Here is a 15,038-nt window from a genome sequence, read left to right as displayed (position 1 = left end):
GGCCCCATTGTGCTAGACGCTGTACAAACACAGAACAAAAAGATTGTCCCTGCCCAAAGAGCTAAGTATTTGCATGGAGAGAAAATACTGGGTACGAAAGGGCTCTTTAATCTAGCGGAGAAATGCACAACAAATACCAATGGCTGGAAGCTGAAGGTAAACAAATTCCAATTAGAAATAAGGCGCAAATTATTAACAGCGAAGGGTGATCAACCACTGGAACAAACTCCCAAGGAAAATGGTGGATTCTTCATCTCATGATGTCTTCAAGACTGGATACCTTTCTAGAAGATAATTTAGTCAAACACATTAGTGGGGTCAATACAGAAGTTAACTGGGTAAAATTCTCTGGCCTGTGTTATGCAGGAGGTCAGACTAGGGTCCCTTCTAGCCTTAAATTCTATTAATCTGTGGACACTAACATGGAATCCTGGTTTTGGTCTAATGGGAAAAACATGTTCAACCAGTGCAGTTAATTAAGCAGCTGTTACTGTAACTTCAGGCACTCAAAGAGCCACAGAATTGTGCCCACATCCATGAATATCCATCTTTCCTGAAGAAGCTTGTCTCTGGCTGAAATGGCCTGATTGTCCCTTAGGGAGATAGGAGCAACCCAACTAATAGGCAGTTCCTCTTTGTTCAGTGTCAGGGAATGAACATTCTACTTGCATGTTCACCTAGGGTGAATGGAAACTTTAGACAGGTGCATGGGCTACATTCTCCACCTCATTGGAGGAAGGAGCCAGGGATCAACAGGGACTCTGACACTACTAGCCCTTACTATGGAAGAGAGGAGAAACCCTTGCTTTCTTCTCTGCAATGGGTAGGGTTTGTGTCGAAGGGGCCAAACACTGCGGTGGCTGTGTCAAAGAGAATGCGGGTTAAGAGGAAGGTAAGATCAAACAAAACACTGAAAAATAAAAGGAATGGTGTGAATTATGGGATTGAGAAAGCAAGACGAATTGAGAAAGAAAAAGATTGTCATGGAAGACAAGAATCTAAAATAGCCAGTCTCTGAAGTGCCATGAAAGGGGGAGAATAGTGTGATGGGAGTATGAAGTACATACACTTATTCAGAGTCCAATAACAAACTCTCAAACTCATACATATAAAGCTGTATTACGTGGACTACAAGTATTGCATATATGTGTTAGAGAAAAGTGACTAAGGGTCCCATGGGGGTGGGATACTGAAAGTGTTTTTCACCCTGGCTAGTAGGTATCAAGTAAATAAACACTGTGCATGGCTATTTTATCACCCATTTCTCCCACCTAACCTTAAATACACGAGTATTTGCGCTGAGTAGTGTGAATGAATGAGCCGTGATTTCTCGTTTGTAGCCTGGGAACATGCCACTAGCACAAACTCCTTTTTGTAACCAAAAGAATAAATTGTAGTTGTTGGACTCTAATTAAGATAAGGAATCAAATCCTCTACATGCTGCTGGATTCCTGGAATACCAGTGGGACACTGTATGGCCAACAAGCTCCCAAACTCTCCCTTACTAGGTACGTTATGAGGGGTCTGACTGAGGGGTATTTGCCTTAAGTGTGCAATGACCAGGGTCCTGCACCCTGAATCCAAGTCATCTACAGAGGAACTGCTAAGTGGGTCACCATAGGCATGAAAGAGTGGGTTGCAGTGCTGGAAGGTTAGAATGTTTCTTCCATGGTAACGTTTTTCCTTCTTTTCTTTTCAGGGGATCTTATCTAACCTTTTCTTTGTGGAGCATGACTTCCCTGAACAGGAGATCCAGGAAGGGAAAAGCCATCAGAATCCACACGAGGCCCAGTTTGTGGTGGAGCTGTGCAAATACTTCTTGTGTCAGGACTACTTGCCCTCCCAGATCACCATCCTCACCACCTACACTGGGCAGCTCTTCTGTCTGCGTAAACTCATGCCTGCCAAGATCTTCACAGGTGTGAAGGTTCATGTGGTGGATAAGTATCAGGGTGAGGAGAATGACATTATCTTGCTGTCACTTGTGCGGAGTAATAAGGAAGAGAGAGCTGGGTTCCTGCAGATTTCTAACCGGATCTGCGTAGCATTATCCAGAGCTAAGAAAGGGCTGTACTGTATTGGGAATATGGGAATGCTTGGCAAGGTGCCTCTCTGGAGCAAGATCATTCACACCCTGCGGGAGAAGGGTCATATTGGTCGCTCACTGATGCTCTGCTGTCAGAACCATCCTGACACTAAGACTCTGGTGTCCAAGGGAGCAGACTTCTGCAGAGTTCCTGAAGGGGGCTGTAGTCGCCCCTGTGAATTCAGGCTGAATTGTGGACACGTCTGCACTCGAGCATGTCACCCCTATGACTTAGAGCACAAAGAGTTTCAGTGTATGAAGCCCTGTCAAAAGGTGCTCTGCAAAGATGGCCATCGTTGCCCCCAGTTGTGCTTTGAGCGCTGTGGACAGTGCATGGTGAAAGTGCTGAAAACCATCCCAAAGTGTGGCCACCAGCAGATGGTTCCTTGCTCCACTCCTGAGAGTGAGTTTTGCTGTCAAGAGCCTTGTCAGAAATATCTGAAATGTGGGCACAGATGTAACATGTCCTGTGGGCAGGAATGCAGTGTTCAGTGTCTTGAGATGGTTATGGTCACACTGAAATGTGGCCACAACCAGCAGGTGAAGTGCTGGATCACAGTGGAGATGAAACATGGGATGCCTGTGAAATGCAAAACCAAATGCCCTGTCCCACTGGATTGTGGCCATGCGTGCCCAGGTTCCTGCCATACCTGCTTTGAAGGGCGATTTCATGAGCACTGCAAGAGCCCATGTAAGCGCTTCCTGATCTGCTCCCACAAGTGTCAGCAGCCTTGCACCAGGGAATGCCCTCCATGCCAGCAAGCCTGTCAGAACCACTGCATCCACAGTCGGTGCAAAAAGAAATGTGGAGAGATTTGTATCCCATGCATGGAGCCATGTGAGTGGCGGTGTCAGCACTACCAGTGTACAAAGCTTTGCTCTGAACCATGCAACAGGCCCCGTTGCGATGTACCATGCACTAAGCTACTGCGCTGTGGTCATACTTGCATTGGGTTGTGTGGGGAACCTTGCCCAAAAAAGTGCCGTGTGTGTCACCAGGATGAAATCACTCAGATCTTTTTTGGCTTTGAGGATGAGCCAGATGCTCGCTTTGTGGAGCTGGAGGATTGTGGCCACATATTTGAGGTCCAAGGCTTCGACTATTACATGGATGAAGATGAAAATATCATCAAGCTGAAGGTCTGCCCCAGCTGTCAGACAGCCATCAGGAAGAACTTGAGGTATGGCACCATTGTGAAAAGGCGGCTGGAAGAGATAGAGAAAGTGAAGGAGAGAATCCAAGGTCCAGTAAGTGAAATTGAAACTAGCAGGCATAGACTGCAGGGTGTGTTGGAAGGGAAGGCGGTTCTGCGAAGAAATCTGTCCCTTAAATATCTCATGCTGGAAGAGAAGCTGATACATCCTGATCTCTCCACAAAGAGTATTGGACTTCTTGAGAACCTGATTGGCTTCTATGGACGCCTGGGTGAGCTGATGAGCTCCCTGAACAAGCTTGATGCGAGCGAGAAGGAAGGACTGAGGAGGCGACTGGCTGAAATTCAGGAGTGGTTGGACAAGCCCCGACTAAGCTTCACTGGCCAGGAGCTCTCCGACCTCCAGAGTGAGATTCAGAGGCTTACATACCTGGTGAGTCTCCTGGCCAGATGCAAAACAGCAACTGCAAAGATTAATACTTCTATCTCGAGAGAAATTGCCACTCTGCGGCAGATCCTGGAGGGAACGAAGAAGTTCACCCAAGAGGACGAAAAGGTGGTGAAGATGAAAATGGAAGAACTAAAGACAGCTCTGCCAGAGTCTGGGTTGGGAATCTCTGAGGAGGAGCGAGTTCAGATTGTTAGTGCCTTTGGTTATCCACAAGGTCACTGGTTCAAGTGCCCCAATGGCCACATTTATGTGATTGGTGACTGTGGTGGGGCAATGGAGAGAAGCAAGTGCCCAGAGTGTAAGGCAGTTATTGGAGGTGAAGATCACACTCTAGAGCACAGCAACCGTCTGGCCCCTGAAATGGATGGGGCAACTCATGCAGCCTGGTCAGAAACTGCAAATAACATGCTGAACTTTGAGGACCTTCGCAGGCTGATATAAAAGAGCCCATCTCCCTCAGTAGAAGACCTTTTAACCCCATTAATGCCCTTCCCCACTGCCAAGCTGCATAGCGTGTGGAGTAGCCAGATGGTGTGCTCTGGCTCTGCTTGGCAAATTGGGTTTCTTGTGATTAACACTTGCTGGTGTTCGTTGCTAGAACTAGTCCCATTTCCTATTGGCACTTTATCTGTGGAATCAAGCAACTGAATGAAGTAGAAACAGAAAAAAATTCGCCTGCTTTAGCCTGAAGTATGCATGGGGCCTCATGCAATTCCAGGGCTGGCAGGCACCAGTCTGTGGTGGCATCAGCCCCTGCAGTAGCTCTGGCTACTGCTCATTGCACTGATCGTTTAACCCGAAATCTTTTATAGCCTAATAAATTTTATTCATAGTCCTATAAATGATATATTTACTTTGTTGGGTTCTTCCCCTACTCACCCTCTGGGCTGCTGTCTGTCCCCCACCCTAAGGGCTGGGCTCTGTGTCCCCCTTAGTGCTGCTGTCTCCCATTATGTTCCCCGTGCTGGGCCCTGTGTGTCTTGCCCAGCCCCGTGCTGCACTGCCTGCTGCGCCCGCAAGCTGCTCTGTAGAGGCGGCTGCTGGGAGGGAGAGGGAGATGTCTCCACAATGGCCCCTGGCTTGTTCCTGGTGTTGGACGTGTCCTTGGCTCGCGGGGGCCAGGGCATTCTAAGAAAACAGCCAGCGTGTCCCTCTCTCAGGCTGGGGTGCGGGGGAGGGGCGAGACCAGGTCCATAGACCTTCAGCTAGGCCCCACTGCCCAGTGCCTCCTTGCAGGGACCAGCAAGTCTTCCCTAACGGGTCCAGTGCTGGCCCTGGCGCAAGGTGTTTCGCTCTAAGGGGTCCGCTCCCCCAGGCTCACGATAGACCCAGCGCCCCCCGGGGAGCGTGACCCCCCCGACCTCCCACTTCGCTATGGGCTGTGCGGAAACAAAGCGCGTGGAGGAAGAGTCGGTACGCCCCTTCCGGGATCTCGGTGCCCTGAATCCCATCCCTCATTGGCCGGAACGTGCAGCGTTGGTCTCTCCCCATTGGCCCTGGGGACTGTCAGTCTCCTCCAGATCCTGTCTTTGGTTAGCGGGATTGTGCAAGCAGGAGCCAATCAGGCTCTCGGGCAGGAAATTAGAAGAAGTAGCCCCGCCTTTGGAAGCCCCTTCAAGCAGGAGACCCAAACCAGGAGCAACAAGCAAGGGAGCGGCCGGCGAGCATGCGCAGATCGCTCGAGCGAGCGCCGCGGGGAGTGCGTGCGAGGGAGCGGATGGAGCGCGAGCCTGGGGCTGCGGGGCCCGCGCCGGCGCCGCTGCGGCACCTCCGCGAAGCGCTGCGGACGGCGCTGGCCCGGATCCGAGGTGCGGTCCGCGCTCAGGGGCGGCGGGAGGGGAGCCTCTGGGCCGGGCCGGGCCGGGGGACCCCGGGGGCGGGGCCGGGCCGGGCCGGGCGGCGCCGGGGGACCCCGGGGCGGGGCCGGGCCGGGCCGGGCGGCGCCGGGGGACCCCGGGGCGGGGCCGGGGCGGGGCCGGGCGGCGCCGGGGGACCCCGGGGCGGGGCCGGGGCGGGCGGCGCCGGGGGACCCCGGGGCGGGGCCGGGGCGGGGCGGGGCCGGGCGACCCCGGGGCGGGGCCGGGGCGGGGCGGGGCCGGGCGACCCCGGGGCGGGGCCGGGGCGGGGCCGGGCCGGGCGACCCCGGGGCGGGGCCGGGGCGGGGCCGGGCCGGGCGACCCCGGGGCGGGGCCGGGGCCGGGGCGGGGCCGGGGGACCCCGGGGCGGGGCCGGGGCGGGGCCGGGGGACCCCGGGGCGGGGGCGGGGCCGGGGCGGGGCCGGGGGACCCCGGGGCGGGGCCGGGGCGGGGCCGGGCCGGGCGGCGCCGGGGGACCCCGGGGCGGGGCCGGGGCGGGGCCGGGGCGGGCGACCCCGGGGCGGGGCCGGGGCGGGCGGCGCCGGGGGACCCCGGGGCGGGGCCGGGGCGGGGCCGGGCCGGGCGACCCCGGGGCGGGGCCGGGCCGGGCGACCCCGGGGCGGGGCCGGGGCGGGCGACCCCGGGGCGGGGCCGGGGCCGGGGCGGGGCCGGGGCGGGGCCGGGGCCGGGGCGGGGCCGGGGCCGGGCGACCCCGGGGCGGGGCCGGGGCCGGGGCGGGGCCGGGCCGGGCGACCCCGGGGCGGGGCCGGGGCCGGGGCGGGGCCGGGCCGGGCGGCGCCGGGGGACGCCGGGGCGGGGCCGGGCCGGGCCGGGCGGCGCCGGGGGACCCGCGGCCGGGCCGCGCCGGGGCGGGGCGCCGTGGTCCGGGGGGGCGGCGGCGGCGCGGCCCCTTCTGAGCTGCTGCGCTGGTGTCTTTGCAGACGGGGAGTCGCGGGAGAGCAGCGAGATCTTCGAGCAGCAGCGCTTCTGGGACACGCTAGGTAGGGGCCCGCCTGGGCCTGGGTGGCTGGCGCCGAGGGGAGGGCTCTGTGGCGGGAGCAGATGCCAGGGGCTGGGCTCGAAGCTGGGAGCTCTGGAGCCAAATGCAGGAGCGTCGAGTTCTGCGCTGTATCCGTTGCTTGCTGAACGATATTTTCCCCCTTCTACAGTCTGGTCTCATAACTCACTATTTTCACAGTCTTCATTCGTCTGCCCGGTAGGTCATTTTCTTCCTTACTAGCAAATATATTATTTTCTTAACTTACGTTAAACTAACTTCAATTCTTCAGTTTCAAAGTGTCCTTACAAACATTTTAGAGTTTCTTGCCCCTTCCTGTCAAGCAGCTGGTCCCACTGGAGACATGACGTTGGGCTAGATGGACCTTCGTCTGATCAGTTCAACAGTTCGTGTTCCTCTGAATTGCTGCCATCTCTTTCCTTAAGCTGAGTTTCCTAACTGGGAACTGATGTCGGCTTTATCTAACAGATGGGGCAGATGGAGGAAAAGGGGCTGGTATTGTCCCCTTTGACTGAGACAGTGCCTAATGTCCTGACTCCATTGAATTGATCCTTAGGTCAGACGTTCAAAGCAACATCCCAGGAAGCTACGAAGTTGAGTCTGGCATTCTCGAGGCCTCCGCTGCCTTCTGCAGAGGTGAGTGCATGCCCCATGTCAAGGAAAATCTCAAGGTTTCTCACACATTGCAATCCCTTTCTGTGTCTTGCTCTCTTGAACTAGGACAAAGTTAGTTTGGGTTAAAAAATAAAACAAATGGTTCTTCTCATTGACGTTTGTGGGATGTAATTGCACCCTTTCGCTCTTCTTTAGAATGGCACATGGCTTCCCAGTCTTGTTGCATAGAGAATTGTCAGAGCTGAGGGAACAGCTCATTGGCTGTGGAAGGTTTCAACCCAAGTGTTTATGGAAAAAGAGCCACATAGTTCAAGATAATAGTACGAGCTCTTCTTCTCCTCCCCACCCCCCCAACTTGACAGTACCAGTTTACCAATATGCGAATGCCTTAGGGTGGGGAGACTGCTGTCTGATGCCTAGAGCATGGTGTGGCATTAGACAGCTGAGCACCAGACTTGGCCTTACAATTATTTTGAAACGTAACAACAGAGTAAGTGTGTTGGTCTGTGGTCCTTCACCTTCTTCCCACATTACCCCCAGCTGGCTTTTTGCCACTCCTCTCCACTTGACAGAGTCCCTAGCTGAGAACAACAGTGTGTAAGAAAGTGATCTGCCTTCAGATGGAGCTGGTGCATTTTAATGGGATTGCAGTGTCACCCCTTTCATTCCTGATTCTTTTTGTCCACTGTTCTCAGGACTGTCAGAAACTGAGTGAAGGCGTCCAGAATGCTGTCCTAGCAGCTGCCACAGTGTATTACTGGCTTCCCAAGGGCCAAGGTGAGGCAGCGAGAGCAGGTTTGTGCCAATTCTCCTTCCCCTGAGAAGGGGGGTGGGTGTGTGTGTGAGTGAGAGAGAGTAGGAGCGCCTACCTGTTTGACCTTGTCTGTGTTTGGAGAGGGGCTGGCTTTCACTGTGATAGTGTCAGGCTGCATCATTCCTTGCTCAATCTCGTCTAGGTACCACTCTGCGGAAGATGGTGCGAGATGCCACTGCCGAGGTAGTGGAAGGAATGATCCAGCTCACAGACGTGATTCTCAGTACTCCACTGCAGAGGTAATACTGATCGAGCAGTGCCCCCATTACATGCTGCTAGGTTAAGTAGATGGGGAAAGAAAATGAAAGCCCTGTGCACACCTTCTCATCCCAAAACAGTAACCAACTGTGAATATGACCCCCTTCACAGAGGGTTGAATGTAGCTCTGCATGTGGCAGAGAGGGGAGGCCTGGGAGAGGTAAGACTTTTGTGAAGGAGGTGGGGGGGAATATTTGTGTTGCTGGGTAACTTGTGCAATTTGGAGTAGGTTGTTCTCAGCACAGATTCTTGGCCTGATTCTTGGAGCTCCATATTTCCTGCCTCTTGACAAGGGGATACCCTGCACTTAGCAATGTTTATAGGTCCCAGCACCCTGAGGGACTCTCTTCTTTTTCAGTTTGTCTCAGGAGCAGCTTATATCAACTGGTAGCATATGGGAGGCATGTGAGCAGATTTCCCATCTGCCACAAGGTGAGCGACATGGATGCAAGGAGTGCAAAGCTCTGCACTCCCAACCGGAGTGGGGGATATGGGCTTCAGAAATCGACAGTCCCTGAATCTACTAAAGGGGAACACTGCAGCTGGTATCTTGGAGCCTAGCTCCTACAGCAGAAATGATGCCATTCCTAGAGCCATTACATGCTCAGGAGCCAGGTGGGGTCACCTGCATGGTGACCCTGGAGTTCTGTGGCGGTGACTGATCCAGTGAACTAGAGGAGTATGGTGGATGCTGGGTAGCTGGTAACATCTGTACAGTCCCCTTTCATCCTTCTCTCTTTGACTTCTGTGTGCAGATAACCATGCAGCAGTCCTGTCAGCCATGGCTGCCTATCTGGGTGTGGTCAGGGATGCGGTGGAGGAGATGGAGCAGGTGAGGAAGTCCCTTTATTATTGCTGGGGACAGAGCCAACTGTTTGGGGGGTGGGGGGGAGGAGGGGGTTTCCTGCAGTGATGCTGTAATGAAACAGAGCTGTGGTTTTCTACTGTGATGAAATGGGAATTCTCTGAAATATTTTTATGACTGATATGCATGGCTTACTTGGTTATTGATTGTTACCCAGTGTGACAAAGGGTTAAACTGCTCCTGAAGCAAAGCAGATGTGTGTATCACCTAACGGTCTGGCGTGGTATGACTAGGTTTTAAAGACTGGCTGTAACAGACCCATATCAATGGAGGGTCTGGAAGGATAATGGGAACCCCAAGGGCTGAACAATTGACACCTATCCATGGGAAACCCCACCAGCGGTAATATGTAAACTCAGCATGGTTTGCAGGAGGAAGACTGAAGTGACAGGAGACTAGGATAAGAACTTGCTTGTGAGGGGTATAAGATCTCTCACCTGGGACTCGCACAAAGAGAGAGAGAAAAAGGAAACCAAGATGGTTTCTATAGGGAGCTTTGTCCAGTGTTGACTGTGTGTTCACTTTTGCTGCTTTATGTAATCTAAGGACTTCCTGATGCTGTGTTTCAATTGACTAAAAGCCGTACTCTGTTTTGAGAAGGTTGCCTGGTGTCACTGCAAATACTTGCATAGTGCATGGATCTTTGAAGGGGGTAAAAAGTCTTTGGACAGAAGTCTGTTGCAGTGGAACTTGCTGGGCAGAGCTCACGTTGTGAAACTGGAATGTTGGAGCCCAGAGGCTCAGTCTCAGGAGTGTTGAGGCTGTGTGGCCTACCCCTGTGGACAGGAAGGACCCCCCTGAGGGTCTGGCATTCTGAAGAAATACCTACAAGGGACTGTTTAAAAGCTAGGGCGTAGCACAGATCCTGTAAATCCATGACATTTATCCAGGTTGTCATAGCTCCTATATCTTGATTCTGACCCAAAACAGTGTCATGCAATGCGTGGATCTTGTTGAATGTCCAAACCTCAGCCTAGTTCCATTACTTAATATGTGGCTTCTGTGAAGCCAGTTCGTTATTTTGTCTTTGCATGGCTTAGTTTGCTGGTGTAGGGTTAGAGTGGGGACTGCCTGCTAGGCTGTTGCTGATCAGTGGCCTGGTGTGCCTGAGGGGTTGATTTTTAAGCTAATTCCCAAAGGAGAAAAGGTCTCAGGTGTCCGACTCCAATCCTGAAGACATTGCCCTGCAAACTACTTAAGCAGGCTCTAGCTAGTACTCACCCCTTTCCTCAGGGGCACTATGGGGACAAGTGGTGGGTTCTTGCTTTCCAGTATATGTGTTCTCAGGCTCAGAGGGAAGATCAGGACCCCTACAGTGACATCATGGAGGATGAGGAGCTGGGCTCTCGGGGCAATAGGGACACGTACTGGTCTGAGGCTGACCGGAAGCTACTTAGTCCCTGCATGGGGCTGATGAAGGCCTCCAAAGCCTGCCTGAAGAAGCTCTTGGGTGCAGTGAAGGTTCACGGCAAAGCAGACACCCCAGAACAAGTGGCTCAGCTAGATGATCTTGCAGACATCACCAATGAGATCAGCCCGAGGTGAGTCAGTCTCTCTCCCCTCTCAATGTTACCTGTGCTAGGGCAGTCCTTGTAGGCCGGCTAGGTCAGGGAACTGCATTATGCAAGGGTTTTCCTCTGCACTCATGATGGGAGTGGGGCCTTTGTGAGAGTGGGGCCCTGGAATAGTCTGTAAGAGAGTTGCTGTGACTAGGCCAGGGATAGTTGTGATGGGGGATGGGTGGTCATGAGGATTGGGACAGAAAAGAGACGTATTTGTTAGATACAGCTGATGTTGGTTTTCTGCTGAGCTGTCCAGAGCCTGACTCGCTCTCACAGTTAACATGTTTGGTGGGAGGCATAGCCTTTGCTCATCCATTGATTGGGCTGACTGCTCCGCTCCCTCTCTCATACTGAAACCTCTGTCTTTTGCCCTAGTGTTGATGAGCTGGCACTAAGCATGTATCCGCCCATGAACCAGCTGTCTGTACGACTCAATGTAAGTACCTACCACTCCCCAGCTCATGAGCAAAGGGCATCAGCCTGGCTCCTGCAGGGAACAGAGAAAATAAAAGTGGGAGCTAGTGTTTCCAAGGGCAGCTGGTAATCGGCCCCGGCCCAGTGGCAAGTTGTTGAGTTTGAAGACTGCCTGTCTGTTTTTGTTGGGTCACACCCACTTGGCTTCCAGAGTAAGCTTCTCCGTGCGGTTCTCTTCCTTCTCTCGCAGGGTCTTGAGCCCACCAGGAAGGAGAGAGAACATGGAGAGGGTACATGGTCTGTGCTGATACAGTACAGACCTGTTTACGCACAAATCTGCTTAACGCACGGTAGCACCATGCTTCCCAGTGCTACCTATTTAACACGTGAGACTCGTTAACACGCAGAACTTGCTATGTAGCACTACAGATTTGCTCACTAACTCACTGACATAGAAATCGACAGGAAGTGCGGAGTGGAAACATACTGTACGTCTTTACTGATATTGGTAAAGATGTATCATGCACGCTTAGTCATTGTCACTCTAGAGAGATATATATATATATAGTAGTTTATACACACTACATTAGAAAATTTTAACCATAGGCCTAATATAATAGCAGAGAGCAAGCGTCTGCGTTCCTACACTGTAGAAGAAAAGCTAGCTGCAATAGATCGAGTAAATAGCGGAGAAACCCAGGCCAAGGTTTCAAAAGCTATTGGGATGGCCGAATCTACTCTGAGGATGGCTAAAAAACGAATCTAAACTGAATGGCTTTGTACAACATATGGATTCTGCCGCGGGGCTTAGGCGAATACGTGTGCGCTGTTCAGCAAAACCCACAGTAGACACAGCCATGCGCACAGGGTTTGCTCAGGAAAGGCTGAAAGGAACGCCACTCAGTGGGCCGAGTCTTCAAGCCCAAGCGAAAAAATTTGGAAATTTAACGGGGGATGAATCATTCCAAGCCAGCAAGCAGTTTATAAGTCGTTTTTAAAAAGCATCATGGCATAGCGCAGGTATTGATTTCTGGAGAGAGCTGATCAGCCGATGAATCAGCTGCAAACACGTTTCCTACCAAGTTAAAATCTATTTTACAAAATGAAGACTACCACAATGAACAACTTTATAATTGTGATGAAACAGCTTTATTTGCAAAACTGCTACCAGATAAGACTTTAGCCTTTAATTACGAGACAGAAAACAGCTGGATTTAAAAAGAGAAGATTGTGTGTCTTTTTTTGTAGTAATAAGACAGGCAGCCATAAGCTTGCCCCTGTTCTAGTTGGCTGCGTTCATAACTCTTGCTGCTTTAATCACCTCAATAGAGCCAAACTGCCAGTAATATACGCTAACAGCGAAAATGCTGGGATGATGAGACTCATTTTCGACGACCGGTTCCACAACAGCTTTGTTCCAGCTGTTCGTAAGCATCTGCGGTCGAAGAAACTCGAAGCCAAAGCACTTTTGCTACTTGACAGTTGTCTAGCCCATCCTTTGGCCAAATCACTGGTATCGAGTGATGGAAAAATTCGAGTGCTATACCTACCATTCAACACAACATCAAAAATTCAATCTTTAGACCAGGGCATTATTCAGTATTTTTAAAAACCATTATTGACAGGAGCTGATTTTGGCGATCGTGTCATGCACGTCTTCAGGCATTTCTGAATTCCTGAAACAGTTAAACATGAAGGAAATTATTTATTTAGTTAAAAAAGCTTGGCACGGAGTAAAACAAAAGTCCATTGAAAATTGCTGGATGAAGGCTCTCGGTGATGCCTTTTCTGTCAAAGACGGCTCAGACTTGGAAAACTCCAGCAGTGGCACTGATTCAGAGCCAGACTCTGAAGGATTTTCGGAAGACGATGTCCTACAAACACGCATGCAGACAAAAGAGGATAAAGGTAAACTTCTCTTTCAAATGACAAGATTTTAGTTTGGATACGTCGCTGGAAATCATTACCGAATGGCTGGAGATGGATGAAGATTGCCCGACTTCAGAACTTCTGTCTGAGGAAGAAATATTAACAGGCTGCGAGGCTATGTCGGACCATGAAAGTGATGGTGAGGATGTCGTTGAAAAGGTCAGTTTCGCCCACAGAAGCCCTTAGTGCTGTTGTAAGATTTATGGAGGAGCAAAATGCGGAAAATATCAAAATCATTCATCTGTGGCGAATGACAGACTTCATAAGAAGCGGAAAATAACGGCATTTTTTTCTAAGTGAATCATAGACACTTTTTTCAGCATGGCTCTCTTAACCCGCGGTCCGTTAACAAGCGGTCGTGACAGCTTGACTCCCGACATCCACGTGTAAACGGGTCTGTACTGTACTGCCATCTTGTCATAGCTGTGTGACCCCTAGAGGTGTCTGGGTGCCACTGCCCAAGGGAGCAGAGACCCAAAGCTGCCTCTGTGGTTGGGAATAGCTCCTCCTCCATGGCAGCACTAGGCTGGGGGTAGCTCCCCACAACAGCTTTAGGTGGTCACCTCGCTTCCTGGCTATAGAGTTGTCTCTTCCTCCCCCCCGGCTATGCTAGGATGCCTGCTATGATAGAAGATTCCTGCATGTGTCCTTGACTCCCCACAGCAGTGCTGGGATCGTGCTTGCCACATTGGCTCAATCGTTTTCCCTTTTGCTTCCTTTTAGGCTGCCAAACTGGCCTCTGTATTAAAGAAAGTCCTAGAAATTACAAAGTGAGTATGGCCCGTGGGCCTTCTTGATCTCAGAGTGTTTCTGGAGGGGAGGGGGCGAGAGGTTGCCCTCTTTCTGGATGTTGTTAGAGAAGCTGTGCCAGACGTGACCAGCCTGGGCTCCTCAGAAGGCTTGTGGAGAGCCAATGTGAACCTTTGGGAATTACCCTGATTGCCCCAAAGGGAGTGATGGCTGTAGGGAGAGAGGATATGGGGGTTTCATAGAGTCGAGGACCAGAAGGGGCCATTGTGATCATCTAGTTTGACGTCCTGTGTAACACTGGCCAGAGACCTGCCCCACAATAATTCCTTTTGAACTAGACCATATCCTTAAAACAAAAATCAACCGGGATGGAGACTCCACCACAGCCCTGGATAAATTGTTCCAATGGTTAATTATCCCCACTGTTAAAAACCTACACCATATTTCCAGACTGAGTTTGTCTGGCTTCAACATCCAACCATTGGCTCATGTTATACCTTTACTAGACTGAAGAGCCCATTATTAAATATTTGCTGCCCATGTAGGTGCTTACAGACTAATCAAGTCACCCGTTTACCTTCTGTTCGGTAAGCTAAAAACACTCAAGGAGCTCAGTCAGTATGAGGCATGTTTTCTAATCCTTTAGTCATTCTCTTGGCTTTTCTCTGAACCTTGCCCAATTTATCAACATCCTTCTTGAATTGTGGATACAAAGTGTGGCAGAGACCCCTCCCTGTAGGGGGTGGGGATGCAGGGCACTGGATGGGCAGGCGAGTACAGAAATTGCTGGGAATTAGTGAGGAGTGGACATGGTGAGGGTAGAGATGACAGATTTGTCTCCCTTACTTTCTCCTACCGCCACACACACACAGACCAGCATGCAGCAAAGAATCATAGAACCGGAAGGGACCTCGAGAGGTCATCTAGTCCAGTCCCTGCACTCATGGCAGGACTGAGTACTATCTAGACCATCCCTGGCAGGTGTTTGTCTAACCTGCTCTTAAAAATCTCCAATGATGGAGATTCCACAACCTCCCTAATCAATTTATTCTAGTGCTTAACCACCCTGATAGTTAGGAAGTTTTTCCTAATGTCCAACCTAAACCTGCCAGACTGGTGAGGCAAAGTGTGGTTGTGTATCTAGGGTGTTGTCCAGAGACCACTCCCTGCTGGGGGTAGGCAGGAGGTACAGATAACTCCCACCCTGACAAGGGCACTCTGAGGCTGCAGAGACCTTTCCTTTATAACCCTGTAATAGTCTAGCTC

The 15,038-nt window shown here is 51.8% G+C and overlaps 2 protein-coding genes across 15 annotated transcripts in view; both read left to right on the top strand.

Moving 5' to 3' along the window:
- Positions 1-4,533, top strand: part of ZNFX1 (zinc finger NFX1-type containing 1) — a 36,731-nt gene extending 32,198 nt beyond the window's left edge. For all 9 annotated transcript variants that reach the window (XM_073326824.1, XM_073326820.2, XM_073326821.1 and 6 more), the window contains one exon: positions 1,700-4,533. In XM_073326824.1, coding sequence (XP_073182925.1) covers positions 1,700-4,132 — 2,433 coding nt within the window. In that variant the 3' untranslated portion in view covers positions 4,133-4,533. The remainder of the gene's footprint in view (positions 1-1,699) is intronic.
- Positions 4,534-5,288: 755 nt separating this feature from the next.
- CCNDBP1 (cyclin D1 binding protein 1) overlaps positions 5,289-15,038 on the top strand; it is a 46,010-nt gene continuing 36,260 nt past the window's right edge. Inside the window, exons 1-10 of one of the 6 annotated variants that reach the window (XM_073326848.2) lie at positions 5,289-5,499; positions 6,489-6,548; positions 7,122-7,201; positions 7,876-7,975; positions 8,137-8,233; positions 8,611-8,684; positions 9,008-9,084; positions 10,390-10,658; positions 11,055-11,115; positions 12,423-13,739. In XM_073326848.2, coding sequence (XP_073182949.1) covers positions 5,358-5,499; positions 6,489-6,548; positions 7,122-7,201; positions 7,876-7,975; positions 8,137-8,233; positions 8,611-8,684; positions 9,008-9,084; positions 10,390-10,658; positions 11,055-11,115; positions 12,423-12,449 — 987 coding nt within the window. In that variant the 5' untranslated portion in view covers positions 5,289-5,357 and the 3' untranslated portion in view covers positions 12,450-13,739. The other 5 variants (XM_073326843.2, XM_073326845.2, XM_073326844.2 and 2 more) reach the window with 5 other exon arrangements.

The sequence above is a fragment of the Lepidochelys kempii genome, chromosome 13 (genome assembly GCF_965140285.1).
Source record: "Lepidochelys kempii isolate rLepKem1 chromosome 13, rLepKem1.hap1, whole genome shotgun sequence".
In the NCBI taxonomy this organism is placed as follows: Eukaryota; Metazoa; Chordata; order Testudines; family Cheloniidae; genus Lepidochelys; species Lepidochelys kempii.
Note: the sequence above shows the minus strand (reverse complement) of the source record. Positions and strands in the feature narration are given on the sequence as shown.